Source organism: Diceros bicornis, chromosome 11 (genome assembly GCF_020826845.1).
Source record: "Diceros bicornis minor isolate mBicDic1 chromosome 11, mDicBic1.mat.cur, whole genome shotgun sequence".
NCBI lineage: Eukaryota > Metazoa > Chordata > Mammalia > Perissodactyla > Rhinocerotidae > Diceros > Diceros bicornis.
In genome coordinates this window covers 69,519,562-69,539,400 of record NC_080750.1, presented here as the reverse complement: position 1 = coordinate 69,539,400, position 19,839 = coordinate 69,519,562, and the positions used below count along the sequence as shown (strand labels likewise).

The window sequence follows — 19,839 nt, the reverse complement described above, 5'->3', positions numbered from 1 at the left end:
TGTGGGAGAGGTAGACAACACACAAGGATAAGAGTAGAGACAGTCCCGCTGGCTCTACCACTAACTAGCTTTGTAGACTTAGTAAATAATCTAAACTGGTTGGGCGTCTTTAAATTCCCTCATCTATGAAATGATATTAACAGTTCATGACTTGCCAATTTCCCAAGAGGGTTTTCTAAGAAATGTGTAAAGTCAGTATGAAAGTGTAAAAAGAAACAGAAAAGAAGGGCGATGTTCATGGCCTAGAGAGGTAGATAGTGTGCACCTGTCAATGATCTAATCACAGCATGACTCCATCTGAGGATTTGTCAGAGGTGAGGCCCCTCTCTGTACAGGCTACTATTTCATGTGTCTTTGAGCAGGAAGTAGGGCAAAGTGACTTATTAATTGTATATATATCACTGGTGAGCCTCTATTTTTCTTGGTGTTTTATTCTGCCTCTGAAGCACTTTTAGAATTTGTCTCCATACTCCTGTTGAGATTCCTTCTCTTACATTAAGCCTGAATCTCAACCGGAACTTCTGGGTTGAATCAAACACTGTTCTAGATTTGAGGCTGCCATGTGCAATGACCCTGAATTGATATTTTGGGGAAATCAACAAGCACTGAATCCACAAAGCTATTAGAAAAAATGAAATCATAGCTGATTGTAAATTTGTTGATTTTTTTAAAAAATCAGAATATCATAGAGTAATAATAAAAGTCTACATTTGTAGAGTCCAATATGATTTACACAAGTCTGTGTATATGTGTTTGCATGTATGACTTCACTTAATTTTTATAACAGTCCTATGTGAAGAATCATTGTCCTCATTTTACAGATGAGAAAACCAAGATAAAAATGACAATAGATGATTTTTATCTAGGTCACGCAGCTAGTAAGTCTTGGAATAGGGACTCAAACCCAACTAGTCTGAATCCAAATTTTTACTTAGTTCCTTCTCACAACCACACTGCCTGCAGCAAAACTATTTTGCACAGAAAGACAGATTTAATATTATAGTACTAAGTATGGAAGTTCTATTTTTATTTCCAGCTACAATTTCTTTTAGACAATGTTACTAGTGGAAATGTATCTGATGTTGCAGTCGCATCTTATGCCCCTTGACAGTCCACTTCTTCTAGAAATCACTGGATTTTTTCTCTCCATTCTTGTGACTAATGATTAGCACAGAGCCCAGAAAATGGTAAGTACTCAAAAAAGGCTTATTTAACAAAATCTTTCGTCAAGATTCTGGAATTACCCATTGTGCAACTTATACTTACTTGGTTGTTTTCTTTTGTTCTTTAATTCAGACATTTACAAAATCCCTATTTACTATATTGACACTGAGAATAGAAACATTAACCTCTTTACCTGCTGTCCAGGTACTCACAGGCTCGTTCTAAAGATTGACATAAATAAATATAGAAATAATCACTAAAATAGAGATAAATCGCTAAATATCTGCATAAGGGAGCACAGAGGAAATGTTTATCAGGGGGGGGTGTTTTCAGTTTCTCAGGGAGGTGCCATTAAATCTTAAATTATAGGGGGTTTATCAGGCCTATTAAGGAAAAACAGGGAGATATCTGGGGAGATGATGAGGTTCAACAACAGCATGTATGAAATCATGATCCATCAGGTTTATCAAGGCTAGACTGAGCCAAAGCATTTCATTTATTTATCTGTAATGAGTCGCTTTAAATATACCACCCTTCATTAAACATACACACACGTGTGCATATAAAAATTGAGGGGGTTTAGGAAAGTATAACAAAAGAAAAAGAAATGGTTAAGAGAGTTAGAAAGCAACAAAGTTAGAGAAATCATAAAACCATGGAGTCAGATGAAACCAGTGAAATATAAAACATACAGCCCTACATGTCTGATAAGTACGAGCTCCAAGTTCTACTCCCAGCTATCTAAAACCAAACAAAAAAGTAAATAACAAGAGAAGTAAACAGGACTGATAGGAGATTTATAGTGTCCATAAAGTAAAAACAAACATACTGTCTATCAATAAGGATAATAAAACCACATAAACAGAACAAAATCAACCAACCAAATAAAACCACACAAACAGAAGAAAATCAACCAACCAAAATCAACCAACCAAATATGGCTCAGAAGGAGCATAGCTCTGCCTGCTTCTGAGACCTGAAAGAAGTCTTCATGATGGTTTTGCTATTGGATCAAACTTAGAACCTGATTGCCTTTTTCATGGCTCGCACCCTGATAGCCCCTAGGTATTTCACATACATATACAGACTCTTGGCTGCTTGCCCTAACCTATACTCTAGTCACAGCCAGTAAGAAACAAACCCCAGCGGGGAGCAATGCATAGGATCACATTAGGGCACCCGCCCAACCTTTTCACCACTACATTTTATCACTTGTCAGGGAGAAGGAGTAATTATTTCTGAGCTGCATACCACGAATTAAGAGAAGTTAACTGCACCTTCTCACACTAGGATCTCATATCATCACAGAACAAATAAAATAGTCTTTTCACCTGCCTTGAGAGTACTTCAAGCAATTTTTTTAAATGTATATTATAGCATATTTAAACGGGACATTGAGGTAATTTAATATCTAAAAACACAATGTCTTTACCCTAAGTGACATTGGTTACATTTCGTATCATTGCACAACCATTAGTTATAAATGTTTCTATCTCAGTTGATTATTCGAGAGCCTGATTCTATTTTGTTTTAATATAGAATCATTCCTAGGCTGATTGGATTGATCTTTTTTGGTCACTAAAGTACATGTAGAGTATTACAGTATTTGCTTTCCGACCCCTGTAATGATTTTATTTGTAATCAATTCTGCTTGGAGTAAAATAAAGAACAACAAAGTTATATATAATTTTCTTCATTTGCTAAAAATCAACATTGAAAGTGTTCCTCATGTTAATAATGTTTCTTGACCAAAAGTGAGCATTGAAATGATCTCTTTGTTAGTGCGTCCAGTAGATTCTGACTCCTAGCGACCCTGTGCACAGCGGTGTGAAACCCTGTCTGTCGGTCTTCCAGCGCCGTCCTCTCCCTTTCCAGCGCTATATCAGACAATGCTCTGCTGCTATTCATAGGGTTTTTGGAATGGCCAATTTTTTGGAAGTGGGTGGCCAGGTCCTTCTTCCTAATCTGTCTTAGTCTGGAAGCTCCTCTGAAACCTGTCCCCATGGGTGACCCTGCTGGTATTTGAAATACCGGTGGCACAGCTTTCAGCATCACAGCAACATGCAGCCTCCACAGTATGACAACCGACAGGTGGTGTGGTTCCCTGACCAGGAAATGAACCGGGGCCAGGCAGTGATAGAACCAAATCTTAACAACTAGACCATCAGGGCTGGTGAAATCATCTATATTACTTAAAAAAAAAATAGGGGCCCCACTTTGTGCCAACAGAATCTGAACATAGGAGAAAGGAATCAAGACATCAGTTTTTTGATAAGCTCTAGAGGTGATCCTAATGTGTACTTTTGGTTAAGAATCGAAGATTTAACGGGAGTATCTCAGCCATCATTTGCTACCTATGTCCCTTTCCTTTATTGATCTTCATTATTCATGCAAATCACCATCAGAAATAGCAAAAGTAATTTGATTACAAAAATATTTTAAAATATATATGTTTTTCAGTAATCTCAAATTCTTATTCAAAGCATTGTAGTTAAATTCTAAACATAAAAATATTTCATTGGTGCTGCTGATAAAACCTTCAGTTTTTAACTGGTGTAAAAGGAAACTAAAGTTAAGAATTAGAAAAAAAGGCTGCAGACAATATTGAAAAATCAGCTTGTAGATAATCAAGAACAAGCAATATTTAGACTTGAGACTATCATTTTCTTTCTTGGTGGTTGCTGAACAAAAAATTTATATAAGGATATTAAGCATAAACAAGAAAATATACACGACTGTAGCAGAACCCAGAGTATTTGTGGATAATCTGATCAGCTGCAGCACACACTCCTAGTTCACTCGTTCCTTTGTGCTTCATTCCCATGATCAAACAGAAAAAACATAGCCTTTTTTTTTTAATACTCTATTTATATACCAGTTTTAGGTTCATAGAAAAATTGAGTGGAACGTGCAGAGATTTCCCATATACCCCCGCCCCCACACGTGCACAGCCTTTCCCACCATCAACATCCCCCACCAGTGTGGTACATTTTTTAAATTTGATGAACCTACATTGACACATCATTATTACTCAAAGTCCATAGTTTATTAATATAATAATATTAGTATAATAATATTAATAATAATATAATAATAATAACTAACCTAATGGGTCCACTCTTAGTGTTATATATTCTATGGATTGGACAAATGTATAATGACACGTATTCACCATTATAGTACCATGCAGAGTATTTTCACTGCCCTAAAAATCCTCTCTGCTTTTGCAGATTCATTCCTTCCTCCCCCAGGGCAACCACCTATCCTTTTACTGACTCCAAAGTTTTGCCTTGTCCAAAAGTCAAATAATTGGAATCATATAGTATGTAATCATTTCAGATTGGCCTTTTTCACTTAGTAATATGAACTTAAAGTTCCTCAATGTCTTTTCATGCTTAATAGCTCATGTCTTTTTAGTGCTGAATAAAATTCCATTTTCTGAATGTATCACAGTTTACATATCCATTCACTTACTAAAGGATCTCCTGATTGCTTCCAAGTTTTGGTGATTACGAATAAAGCTGCTATAAACATCCATGTTCAGGTTTTTGTGGGAACATGTTTTCATTCATTTGGGTAAACACCAAGGAGAGCAATTGCTGGATCACATGGTAAGAGCATGTTATGCCAAACTTTCTTCCAAAGTGGCTGTACCATTTTGCTTTACCATCAGTAATGAATGAGAGTTCCTGTGGCTCCACACCCTCACCAGCTTTCGGAGTTTTCAGTGTTCTGGATTTTGGCCATTCTAATAGGTATGTAGTGGTATTTCATTGCTGGTTTAATTTGTAATTCCTAATGATATACGATATTGAGCAATTTTCGTATGTTTATTTGCCAGATATAACCTTTTGAACTGATCCAGGAACCTTTTATTTTGTTGCAACTGGAGATAATGCCACAATAGAACTTACATTTGAGTCCTCTAATTTCTCTTAAGGTGGAGAATCTCCCACATACTGACTCAGATGACCTCAAATAACCCCTGATCAGCAACTTGTGAGACTCTGTGCAACAATGTCTCACAACTAAAGAACATGAGCTGTTTGGGGTAGACTTCCATTTTCTTTTCAAACACAAAATGGAGGAGAGAGGAAGAAAGGAAGCTAGGCTGATGCAAATAAGTTTTATACTAAAAAACTTTGGGATTTTGAAGGACCCACTCAATTGAATGATCTAAGTAAGTAAATATAATGAGAAAAGAAAACATGTACATCTTGTTTACATTAAAAAATAAATCTAATGATTTCAAGGAAATTGCTGATGTGGCACAGCTGTCTTTTTCTTTAGTCCCACAAGAACTTAAGAAAACTAGAAGAATAATCCCCTAGAGAATGTGAAAGTAGGAGTGGATTCATTTTCACATTTCTGTGTGTGATTTTGGATTGGAACAGGAGGCAGCTTCGTAAGTCTGTAGGAGGCTAAAAGAGCAGTAGAATGTGTGGTTGTGCTTCTCTGGGTGCTTGCCAGCTTTGCCTTGGACACACAGTGCTATCTGTGTAGCTGCAGTGACTGGGACTAGTTCTGGTGGACTCGGGATAAAATCAGAACAATAGAGAAATCCTGGGCAGTGTGAAGCCAGTGGAAATAAGACTATTTTCTGACAATTGCTTTCTCAGCACACACCCTCTAAACTGACAAGGGAAGTAAAATCCAAGGAGCGTCTCTTCTTAATGCTGCTTCTCTAGGGGAAAAGGTGAGGATCTGACCTGAGAGCTGTCTGTGAGTGCCATGTAATTGACTGGTTTTCTGGTGTCTGAAGTTTTCTGTCCTACAGAAGACTCATCAACGCTCCACTCCCTAAGGTTTTCCAGCTGACAACATCTGAAGCTGCTCTTCTCTATATGCATTGCTTAAAAGAATAAGCAAGAGTATCATGTAAAAATGGGGTAGCTGACCAAAAACCAGCATATTAGGGAACACAAACATTTCCAAGGAATAACGGTGTGTTGGATTACAGATTCCAATCTAAGCAGAAATATTAGAAGAGAGGGGCCAACAATAATAAACATATTAATAGGCATAAGGGAAGATATTCCAAATATGAAACAAGAAGAAGAAAACACAAAAAAAGGGTTCGAAGAAAAATATTAAGCATAAAAAACTTAATAGTTAAAATACAAAATAAAATAGATTGAGTGAACAGTAGAATGGATAGAATTGAGGAACAAATCAGTAAATTGCAGAGATGAGAGAAAATTTTCCAGAAATAACTAAAAAATAACAAAGAAAATTTTTTATGAGGAAGATCAGCCCTGAGCTAACATCTGTGCCCATCTTCCTCTATTTTATATATGGGATGCCACCACAACATAGCTTGATGAGTCGTGCGTAGGTCCACACCAAGGATCCGGACCTGCAAATCCCATAGCACCAAAGCGGAGTGCATGAATTTAATCGCTACACCACCAGGCTGCACCTGTCAACAACACATTTTTAAAAAAAGGTAAAGCCAAAAATTATGGAGAATAGAAGTAGAAATGTTAAGATCCAAATAATAGAAATCCCAGAAAAAGAGATATCAAAAAAGTAGAGATAAGGAAATACTTGAACAATGGAGATGAATTTTCCAGACTTAATGAAGAGAAAAGAGCTCAGTATGAGAACAGCCAAGAAGCATCGAAGAAGAGGGAGAGAGAGGAACAAACACAAAAGAAAAACATTGCCCCTAGCAACATTATGACAAATTTAGGAACATAAAAACAAAGAGAAAATTGAATGATTCCAAGAGAAACAGCATTTCACATAGAAAAAACCCAAGATTCTCAGTGACCTCCAATTTTCGAACAGCAGTAATGGATTCAAGAAGAAAATGCAATAGAGTTTTTGAAGTATTCAAGGAAAAGGATCTAGAACTAGGATCTTATATCCAACTAAACTTCCATTTAATTATAAGGATTCTATTACAAAATATTCTCAGGCATCAAGGGTTACAGAAATTTAGCTACAGAAAGACCCATTTGAAAAGTCTTTTGGATAAATTAGTAAATAAGAGGAAAGACAATCCAGAATGTACCACAAGAGATATATGAAGCATATCAAATATGGATAAAATTTATGTATCCTAAAGTGAAATAATTATAGCCAAAAAAAGAAAGAAAGCATATCCATAATTACCCTAATTTGAAAGTCTAGATAAGTTTTCTCCAATAGGACTTTCTGTTACAATAGAACATTTTACATCTTCACTCTGCAATATTGCAGCCACGAGCCACATGGCTGCTGAGCTTTTGAAATATGGTTTCTGTGACTGAGGGACTAAATGTTTAAATTGTATTTAATTTTAACTAAAGTTAATTTTAATAGCCACATGTGGCTAGTAACCACTTTTTGGACAGTATAGATGTAGATAATATCAGTACAATGTAAGGCTTGGGAGAGAGCAAAGAATATGAGAACCTGGTGAATTCTTGTCTTATCCTGAGGAGAAATAGATACCAATTATTTCAAAAGTAAGAAAGGATTTGAAAAGACAGAAAAAGAGAAACAAAAAAATACCAATATTAACAGTAACTATAAATAAACTAAGCTTACAGGTTAAGAGAGAAAGATTGGCAGACTGGATAAAAATAAAATATATATATACATTGTTCACAACTGACATATGTAAAATATAATTTCATGCAAAATTAGAAGATAACAATAGAAATATTACACACATATAAATGAAAAGAAAGCTGGGGTAGGCATCTAATTATCAGAAAATACATCCTTAATGGCAAAAAGCATTATTAGAGATGGAGAGGGTAAGGATCAAAGACAGTTATTGCACAATTTTAAAAGATACAATTTTCAAAGTAAAATGTAGTATTTTACACATCTAAACACCTAATAAATTTATAGAACCACAAGAGGAAAGTGATAAATTTGCCTTCATTGTAAGAGATTTTAATATCTCCCTCTTGATTACGAATAGTTCAAATAGATAAAAAATTAGGAAGAGTATATAGGTGATCTGGACAATATAATTATTAAGCTAGACTTAAAGTAATTATATAGATTTATGCATCAAACAATAAGAAAAATACCTTAAAAAGTATTACAAAGAGATCTAGCCAAAAATCCAAATACAAGAATTAAAATGTGATACTAAAAAAAAAATTGAATAACCAAAAGAAGGCAAGAATGAGAAAACAAAGGAATAAAAAACAAATGCAAAAAAAGAGAAAGGAAACAGCAAAATAGCATACTCTCCCTGCCATATCAATAATCACATATAATATAAATGGGCAAAACACCTCAAATAAAAGAACCTAAGCAGAAATATTAGAAGAGAGGGCCCAAACTAATAATAGACGTATTAACAAGCATAAGGGAAGATATTCCAAATATGAAACGAGAACAAGAAAACATAAAAAAAGGAACCAAGGAAAAATATTAGGCTTACAAAACTTAATAGTTGAAATACAGAATAAAATAGAATGAATAGTAGAATGGATAGAATTGAGGAACAAATCAGTGAATTGTAGACATCAAATAGAGAAAATTTTCCAGAAAGATTTTTAAAAGTTTAGTTTAAATTCCAAGAAACATGTATTCAACATAATGTTACTATTAAGTTAGAACTGAATGTAAAAAGGTATACCATGCAAACACTCTTTATAAGAAAGCTAGTGTGGCTATATAAATATCAGAAAAAGTAGATTTTATACAAGAAATACAGCTGGGAGTAAAGAGGGACCTTCATCATGGAGACATAATAATGTCAAATGTTATGCACCTAGTAATAAAGCTTAAAAGTACATGAAACACAAACTGATAAATGTTAAGGGAAAAGAGGTAAATCCACAATCATGGTAGGTGATTTAACATACCTGTCTCAGAAATTGATAGAATAACCAGGAAAGATGTTAACAGTACAATTATAGAAGATTTGAACAACACTATCGACTAGGCAACTAGTATGACCTATAAAGAGTACTATGTTCATAACCACAGAAAATACATAATTTTTAAGAGAACATGGACCCTTCACTAACATAGATAATATACTGATCAATGTGTCTTATATATTTCAGATGGTTGAAACGTTACAAAAAATTTCCCGGAACACAACAGAAATATATTAGAATTCCATTAAAATAGGATATTTTGGAAAGCTCCAAATATTTGGGTATTAAGCGACACACTTCAAAATCTCATGAACTAGGGAAAAAAATGAAATTAGGAGATACTTTAACTGAAGGATAATGAAATAAAAGAGAGAAAAATTTGTTGGGTAGTGCTGGGGAATGTATAGCTTCCTGAGGCTTATGTTAGAAGTTTGAAATCAATAACTTCAGATAATAAAAATAAATAAATTAAAATTAAATAAGGATAAATGAAGTGATGCACACAGAAAAACAATAAAGGAAATTAACAAAGCCATAATTTTAATATTTGAAAAGAAAAATTAGATTGATAAATCTTTACCAAAGCCCATTTAGTATAAAGAGAAAGTAGAAATTACCAATATCAGGAATGAGAGAGATGATATCACAACAGATCCTTTACACATTAAAAGGATAATAACAAAGTAGTATGAAAATTTTATGGCAAAAATTCAGCAGCTTAGATAAAATTAAAAAATTCCTTTAAAAACAATTTAATTGAGAAGATGGATGGATGTACTTTTCTCTATTTCTCACATGAAATACAACTGAGAACCTTATATGAAGTATGTATAATAAACATAATAAGACTCTGAAAGATGGAGAGACAATAGAATTTCTAGAACCTTGAGATACAAGGAAGGATACAGTGGTGAGGTCCCTGGGTTTTTCTTTTTTGCCCAGATTGGAGCTGAAGAAGCCGTCAACCTGGAAGTGTCAATGGACACAGACAAGAAAAATCCCAACAAGTCTGTTCACTTTAGCCAAAGGACCAGGAACAAGACAGGCTAGCAACACATAAAACTTCTAAACAATGCTCTACTCCAGCCAAACACTACAGAAATATTTGTGTGTGCACTCCTATTACACCAGCAAAGTCTGAATGGAGAGTCTAGAATTCCACACCTGGTAGGCTGTTCCAAGCCCCCCGACCCCCATACTGGGGTGACGTCAAACAAGGCTAAGTGAAGCCTGGGCCTTTCATTCTCACGAGGTGGTAATGAGCATGAAAGCCCCCTTCCCCTTGGTCTCAGTGGAAATGAGGTAGAGAGCCTTGACTTATACTCTTACATGGCAATAATGACGTACTCCCTTCTCACTCACTGCTGGGGGGTTGTCAGAAGAGATTTAGTGGCGAGTCCAGATTTTCATCACCTCCCAGGTGTAACAAGGCCACCTTCCCTAACTGAGGGTCAATGGAGGCCCTGTGGAAAGCAGTAACAAGGTGCTCCTACCCCTCCAGAAATGGAAGTGTCAATGGAGACCTACTGGGGAGCCAGAACCCTCACTCCTACCCAGCAGTAATGAGAAACACTCTCACGTTTAGGTTTCAATGGAGACTGAGTGGAGAATGTGGATTTCCACCTGTACTGGGAGGTAACGAGTCAGTGTTCCCGTTCTCCTGCCAGAGTGATGTCAGAAGAAGAAAGTTTAAATAATATCTAGAATTTCGAAGCATAACATCCCCAAAACCCAAGTTTTAATAAGAAATTACTCATCATACCAAGAACAAGGGGTGTCTCAAGCTGAATGAAATAAACAATATAGATGACAATACTGAGATGACAGAGATTATAGAACTATCTAACAAAGATTTTAAAGCAGTAATTCAAATGATAGAGAGTTCTTGTTAGAAACAATGACTGAAAGAAAAGAACTGTCAATACAGAATCCTACATTTCGTGAAAATATCATTAAGCAATGAAGGGGAAATCAAGACATACACAGATGAAGAAAAACTACAAAGATTTTTCACCAGCAGACCTACTCTAAAGGAATGACTAAAGGAAATTCTCTAAACAGACAGGAAACTATGAAAGAAGGAATGGAGAAACATCAGGAAGAAAGAAACAGCAAAAATATGAGTAGGTACAACAAACTATCCTTGTTTTGAGTTTTCTAAATTATGTTTGTCATGTAAAGCAAAAATTATAACACCAATGTATATAATCTCTTATGTGGAAGAGAAGGGAACACGTCCCAATGTATTTTATGAAGCTTGTATTCCTCTGAAATCAAAACTAGTCAAAGACAGTCCCAAAAAAGTAAACTACAGACCAATATTCCCCACAAATGTGGACACAAAAATTCTTAACAAAATAATAGCAAATATAACTCAGCAATATACAAGAAGAATTATACACCAGGACAAAGTGGGGTTTATTCCAAGAATCCAAGACTGAGTCAATACTTGAAAATCAATCAACCATGACATTAATAGACTAAAGGAGAAACATCACACGATCATATCAATCAATGGAGAAAAAATTTGACAGCAATTCATGATAAAAACTCAGAAAAAAAGGAATAGAAAGGAACTTCCTAAACCTCATAAAAAGCTTCTGCAAAAAAAAAAATATGTTTAATGATATAACGTTATATTTAGTGATGAGAAACTCAATGTTTCCTCCTAAAATTGGGAATGAGGCAAGATTATCTGCTCTCACCACTCTTATTCAACAGTGTGCTAGAAGTTCTAGCCAATGCAACAAGGCAAGTACAGGAAAAAAAATAGATCAAAAAACATAAAATAAAACCTTCTCTATTTGCAGATGACATGATGGTCTATATAGAAGATCTCAAGGAATCTACAAAACAATCCTAAAACTAATAAGCGCATTTAACAAGTTTGCAGGATACAACATAAACATATAAAAATAAATTGTATTTCTCTATATTACCAAAGGAAACAAATTAAAAATACAATACCATTTACAGTTTTTTTAAAAAATATTCATGTAAATCTAACAAAACATGTATAGAACTTATATGCTGAAAATTTAAAAATGCTGATGAAATACATCAAAGAAGATTTAAGTAAACGAGGAGGCCTACCATGTTCATGGTTTGGAAGACAACATAGTAATGATGTCAATTCTTCGCAAGCTGATACGTAGGTTCAACAAAATTCCTATGAATATCTCATCAGGATTTTTCTGTATACAGACAAGATTACTCTAAAATTTATAACGAAAGGCACAGGAACTAGTATAGCTAAAACAATCTTGACAAGGAAAAATAAAGTGAGAAGAATCAATTTACCTGATTTCAAGACATGTTGTATAGCTATAGTAATTTATATTTTAAAGATTGATGGATGGATAGACACATAGATAAATGAATCAAATAGACAACTTGGAAATACCCCACACAAACATGCCCAACTGATTTAGACAAAGGGGCAAAAGCATTTCAACAGAGGAATGGTAGCCTCTTCAACAAATGGTGCTAGAGCAAGCAGACATCCATAGGCAAAAAAAGGAACCTCACCCTAAGCTTCGTCACTTATAGAAAAATTAACTCAAAATGGATCTCAGTCTTAAATATAAAATACAAAACTATAAACATTGAGAAAAATACATAGAAGAAAATGTTTGGGATCTAGAGCTAGACAAAGTGTTCTTAGACTTGACACCAAAAATGCAATCCATAAAAGTGAAAATTGATAAAATAGACTTTATTAAAATTAAAAACTTTAGCTCTGTAAAAAGCCTTGTTAGAAAGATGAAATGACAAGCCACACACTTGGAGAAAATATTTGCAAACCACATATCCAACAAAGGACTAGTATCTAGAATATATAAAGACTCACAATGCAACAGTAAAAATAATCTAATTAGAACATGGAAAAAAGATGTAAAGAGACATTTCACTGAAAAAGATACACAGATAGCAAATAAGTACATGAAAATATGTTCAAAATCATAATCAAATTTAAACCACAATAAAAAATCACTACACTCCTGTCAGAATGGCTAAAATTAAAAATAGTGACAAGACCAAAAGCAAAGATGCAGAGAAGCTGGATCGTTCATACATTGGTGGTGGGAAGGTAAAATGGTACAGGCACTCTGGAAAATGGTTTGAGAGTTTCTTAAAAAACTAGAAATGCAACTAACATATGACCCAGCAAATTGCACTTTTGAGCATTTATCCCAGAGAAATGAAAAATTATGTCACACAAAAACATTACACGAATGTTTATAGCAGCTTTATTTGTAGTAGCCCAAATTAGGAAGATGTAGATGCCTTTCAATGAGTGAGTTACTAAACAAACCGTGTTACATCCATACCATGGAATACCAATCAAGAATAAAATAGAATTAACTATTTATACACACAGCATTGGATGAATCTCTATAAAATTATGCTGAGTGAAAAAAAAAAATCCCCAAATGTTTCATACTGTATGATTATTCTTACAAAAAAAATTCTTGAAATGACAAACTTATAGAAATGAGTACAGATTTGTGGTTGTCAGGAGTTAAGGAGGGTGGAGGGGTGGGTGGGAAGTGGGTGTGGCTATAAAAAGACAACAGGAGAGATTCTTATGGTGATGAAAATGTTCTGTATCTTGACAGTATTGATGTCATAATCCTGGTTGTGGTATTGTAGTAGGGTTTTTCAAGATATTACCATTGGGGAAAATGGGTAAAGGTACACGGGATCTCTCTGTATTATTTCTTATAACTTCATGTGAAACTACAGTTATCTCAAAAAAAAAATTAAATTAAAAAACACACTGGAACTGACTCCAGAAATTCTGCATTTCCCTATATCTATTTAAAAATTGAATTTTTAATTAAAAACCTTCTCACAAAGAAAATGCTTGCTCACGTGGCTTTACTGGTAAATTCTATCCAAAATTAAGGAAGAAATTACTCTTTACATTAACAGTATTCTAAAGAAATTCTTTTAGGAATAGGAACTTCTACAGGGCTCATTTAAAAGGTAAGCATAGTGTTATTATATCACAATCTTAAAAAGACATTACAAAAAAAGAAAATTGCAGGAAAATATCTCTAATATACACGGCTGCTAAACTCCCTAACAAGATTGTAGCAAATTGAAAGTAGCACTATGTAAAGGTAATATTACATCATAACTAAGTGGGGTTTATCCCAACAATGCAAGATTGAGTTATTCAAATATCAAGTAATATAATTTACTTTATTGACAGAATAAAAAAGAAAAACTGTAGAACCACCTCGATAAATTCCAAAAGGGTATGTGACAAAATCAAACATTTTTCATGATGACAACTCTTAACAAATTAGAGATAGAAAGGAAACTTCTCAATCTGTAAAAGGGCATCTAAATAAAACTTACAAATAGTAACATATTTACTGGCTAAATTTTGAACTTTTGACATAAATATTTGTTCTAGTGGTCCTACCAGTCTATAAGGCAAGAGAAAAGAGAGAGGGAGTATATATTTTAGAAAGGGGTAGAACTGTTGTTTTTTATAGACAACATGATTGTTTATATAGAAAACCTTATAGAACCTACAAACCAACTTCTTCATATACATATGAATGTATATATAATGCATATATAAACATTAGTTGTATTTTTATATGCTAGTAACAAATAATGATGAAATTTAAAAACAAAAGGAATCCAAATAGGTAACGAAGAAGTGAAACTCGCACTATTTGCAGATGACATGATTGTATATATAGAAAACCCTAAAGAATCTGTTGGAAAACTATTAGAAACAATCAACAACTACAGCAAAGTTGCAGGGTACAAAATCAATCTCAAAAATCAGTTGCATTTCTGTATGCTAATAATGAACTAACAGAAAGAGAGCTCAAAAAGATAATACCATTTACAATTGCATCAAAAAGAATAAAATACCTAGGAATAAATCTTACCAAGGAGGTGAAGGACCTATACAAGGAGAACTACAAGACATTATTGAAAGAAATCCGTGATGACATAAAGAAATGAAAAGATACCCCATGCACGTGGATTGAAAGAATAAACATAGTTAAAATGTCTATATTACCTAAAGCAATCTACAGATTCAATGCAATCCCAATCAGAATCCCAATGACATTCTTCACAGAAATAGAAAAAAGAATACTAAAGTGTATATGGGGCAACAAAAGACCCCGAGTAGCTAAAGAAATCCTAAGAAAAAAGGACAAATCAGGAGGCGTCACAATCCCTGACTTCAAAACATACTACAAAGCAATAGTAATCAAACCAGCATGGTACTGGTACAAAAACAGACACACAGATCAATGGAACAGAATTGAAAGCCCAGAAATAAAACCTCACATATACGGACAGCTAATTTTCGACAAAGGTGCTAAGAACATGCAATGGAGAAAGGAAAGTCTCTTCAATAAATGGTGTTGGGAAAACTGGACAGCCACATGCAAAAGAATGAAAGTGGACCATGTGCTATCGCCATTCACAAAAATTAACTCAAAATGGATCAAAGACCTGAAGGTGAGACCTGAAACTATAAAACTCATAGAAGAAAATATAGGCAACACACTATTTGACATTGGTTTTAAAGGAATCTTTTCGGATGACATGCCTACCCAGACTAGGGAAACTAAAGAAAAAATAAACAAGTGGGACTTTATCAGATTAAAGAGCTTTTATAAGACAAATGAAACCAGAATCAAGATGAACAGACAACCAACCAGCTGGGAGAGAATATTTGCAAAACATACATCTGAAAAGGGGTTGATCTCCATAATATATAAAGAACTCACACAACTGAACAACAAAAAAACAAACAACACGATCAAAAAATGGGCAGAGGAAATGAACAGACACTTCTCCAAGGAAGATATACAGATGGCCAAGAGGCACATGAAAAGATGCTCAACATCATTAATCATCAGGGAAATGCAAATCAAAACAACACTAAGATATCACCTCACGCCCATTAGAATGGCTATAATCACCAAGACAAAAAACAACAAATGTTGGAGAGGATGTGGAGAAATGGGAACTCTCATACACAGCTGGTGCAAATGCAAATTGGTGCAGCCTCTATGGAAAACGGTATGGAGATTCCTCAAAGAATTAAAAATAGAGATGCCCTATGATCCAGCCATCCCACTACTGGGAATCTATCCAACGAACCTGAAATCAACAATCCAAAGAGGCTTATGCACCCCTATGTTCATTGCAGCATTGTTCACCATAGCCAAGAAGTGGAAGCAACCTAAGTGTCCCTCGACTGACAATTGGATTAAGAAAATGTGGTATATATATATAATGGAATACTACTCAGCCATAAAAAAAAGACAAAATCGTCCCATTTGCAACAACATGGATGGGCCTGGAGCATATTATGTTAAGTGAAATAAGCCAGAAAGAGAAAGACAAACACTGTATGATCTCACTCATATGTGGAATATAAACCAACACATGGACAGAGAAAACTGGATTGTGGTTACCAGGGGCAGTGGGGGTGGGGGGTGGGCACAAGGGGTGAAGGGAGTCATATATATGGTGATGGACAAACAAAAATGTACCACCCAAAATTTCACAATGTTAGAAACCATTAAAACATCAATAAAAAAAAAAAACAACTAAATTTCATTACAATACTGCCAAAAAGCCAAAAATGTTTAGAAATATATTTAATGAAATTTATCCAAATCTTCCATTTTGAAAACTACAAAACATTAATGAAAGAAATTTTTAAAAAGGCCCAAGTCAATGGAGAAATATGTGTGTTTCTGCATTATAATACTCGACAAAGTTAGCATATCAGTTATCACCAGTTTGATCCATTGGTTCAAAGCAATTCCAATCAAAACCTCACTAAGCTTTTTTATAGAAATTGATAGGTTGACTCCAAAATTTATATAGAAATATAAAAGACCTAGAAGAGCCAAAACAAACTTGTAAAAGAAGAAAGTTGGAGTATTCATATTACTTGATTTGAGCGGTAATTTTGTTCTTGTTTTTTAAAAAATAAAGCTACGGTTATCATGGCAGTGAAGCATCGGTGAAGAAAAAGGCAGATAGACCTACACATAGGTCAACTGATTTCTAACAAAGTTACCAAGATAATTCCATGAGTTAATTATATCTTTATAAAAATGTTGCTGAAACAGTTGCATAAAAATATGGAAAAACAAAGCAAGAAATATCAACAAAATTATCTAAAGTTACTAAAATAGAGTACTTTTACAACAGTGCCAAGCAACTAGCAATAAATCTGAAAGATGTTAAAAACTTCCACAGAGAAAACTATAAATTTTTTAGATATAATAAAGCAGTTACTAAACAAATGGAGAGAGATATCATGATCTTAGATAGGAAAACTTAATGTTTTAAATTTATCTATATCCAAATCTTGATCTATATCTTCAGTAAAATTTCAATAAAATTCCCAGAAGTTTTTTTTTTTTTTTTAATTTCAAAATGATTCTAAAAAGTATGTGGAAGGGTATGGCAGAGTAAGAGTGATGCATAATTTTTCACACTCTTCTGATCAAGAGCCGGGCCTGTTTCTCTTCTTGTATCTTGGTGGCCTGGCCGAGAAAGCATGGCTGAAGTGATGCTGAGCCATTTTTAGGCCTAGCCTTTAAGAGAACTCACAGCTTTTGCTTTGATTCCCTGGAGTTCCGAGCCACCATGATAGAAGTCTGACTACTCTAAGGCTCCCATGCTGTGCAGAAGGCAAAACTAACCTCAGAGAGAGAGCGTGCGAGAGAAAGAGAGAGAGAGAGAGAGAGGAGAGAGAGAGAGGAGAGAGAGAGACAGAGATAGACAGAGAGAGAGAGAGAGAGAGAGAGAGAGGAGAGAGAGAGAGAGAGAGAGAGAGAGAGAGGGAGGGACTGTTTCTGGCCAGCCCCTACCCATTTGAGTCGGTTCAGCTGAAACTCCAGAAGTCAGGACGTAGAGATAAGCTGCACCCTGTCTAAATTCCTGACCTATAGAACCATGAGATATAATAATAATAATAAACCACTAAGGTTTTAGGGTAATTTGTTATACAGCAATAGATAAGTAGAGCCATATATAGATTCAGTAAGATTATTGAAAAAAGAAAAGGAAAGAAATGATGAACACAGAATTCAAGACCATGTTTAATTTAAATTGAGAAGGAAGGCAAATTTGTGGATTAAATGGATACTGGTTAGATGTAGGCTGTTGTCAAAGCCTATAACTTCTGTTATTCTCAGGTACTTAATGATTGAAAATGAATAATTAACAAACTAAATCTTAATTTTTTTAAAATTGGGCTTAATTTATTTAAAATGTGAATTTATATGAATGTGTTATAAACCAAGTATGTATTGTAATTAATCCAATTCTCTTTACGTGATATTCAATAAGAAAAATTGATCACTGTGTATGGTAATAGTATAGTAGCTTCTATAAAAGCTCAAATCTCAAATATGATTAGGTGCTAGTAGGTTTTTCTAGTGTTTCTTTTTTCTTACTATTTTTCTTGTCTTTGACTGCATTGCTTTTTATTAGTTACAAATACTTTCCCAAGGAAAGTGAAATACACATTTAGCCTTCTTATATTGCAATTGCAGAATAGTTTATAGGAATATTCAACTGATGAAACATGCTGGCAGGATTTAATATATCTCTTTCTTGAAATTAATGTTTGTCTTATCAGACATGCTAATCTTAGGGACAGGTTAAATCATTATGTTAAATCATTATGTTCCAGGAATAAATCATGGTTAAAATATACAAATTTGAGGGGCCAGCCCCGTAGCTTGGCTGTTAAGTGTGCGCACTCCGCTACTGGCGGCCCGGGTTCGGATCCCGGGCGCACACCGACGCACCGCTTCTCCAGCCATGCTGAGGCCGCGTCCCACATACAGCAACTAGAAGGATGTGCAACCATGACGTACAACTATCTACTGGGGCTTTGGGGGAAAAAAAGGAGGAGGATTAGGCAATGGATGTTAGCTCAGAGCCGGTCTTCCTCAGCAAAAAGAGGAGGATTAGCTCGGATGTTAGCTCAGGGCTGATCTTCCTCACAAAAATATATATATATATATACACAAATTTGAAATCATATATACTTATAATTTTCTGTGGTAAAAGTTCTTATAATAGCAGCCTAAACTGTGTAGTGACTCCTAGAAATGTTTTTTTAAAGAATGGAGATTTCATAAGAGACTATTTTTAAAATGTAGCCTTTATTTATTGCATAAATAAGACTGTAGCAATAACAATTTAAAAATAAAGAAAACAAGCTTCCACCAAATTAAATGTTTTAAATTGTTGATGTCCTGTTCAAAACAAAGATATATATATATATATATATATATGTATATGTATGTACACATATATAGCAGCTTTTTAAAAAATTTTATAGAGGTATAGTATACAAATATATATTCAAAAAGTATACAAAATTTATAATGATATAGCTCAGTGAGTTTTCACAAGGCGTATGTCCCGTGTGACTACCACCTCAATCAAGAACTGTAGCATGAACAGTGTGCTGGAAGCCTCAGTCGTATCGCCTTGCAGCCACTATGGTCCCTCCTTCCAAGAGGAAACCACTACATAATATCTAAAATCGTAACAGAGTTTCTCTGGTTTGGAAATATATTTTAGTAGAATCATAGAGCCTGTCTTCTTTCAAAATGTGTATGTGATGTTTTTCCATGATTCTGCATGTAGCAAGTGGTACACTTTCATCGCTGTCTAGTATTTCACCATGTAGATCTATCAGAATGTACCTTTTCTTCGGGCAGGCAGTTGGTCTCAAGGCAGATGACCTTAATACAATCTGGGACTGAGCTAATCAGAAGCTCGTTTTCAATCTTTGTAAAGGCTGGAGTATTTTTCATTT

The 19,839-nt window shown here is 34.5% G+C and overlaps 1 protein-coding gene across 1 annotated transcript in view; it reads left to right on the top strand.

Moving 5' to 3' along the window:
- ADAM28 (ADAM metallopeptidase domain 28) overlaps positions 1-10,046 on the top strand; it is an 84,442-nt gene extending 74,396 nt beyond the window's left edge. Inside the window, exon 23 of the mRNA XM_058549829.1 lies at positions 9,939-10,046. Coding sequence (XP_058405812.1) covers positions 9,939-10,046 — 108 coding nt within the window. The remainder of the gene's footprint in view (positions 1-9,938) is intronic.
- The last annotated feature ends 9,793 nt before the right edge of the window (positions 10,047-19,839 follow it).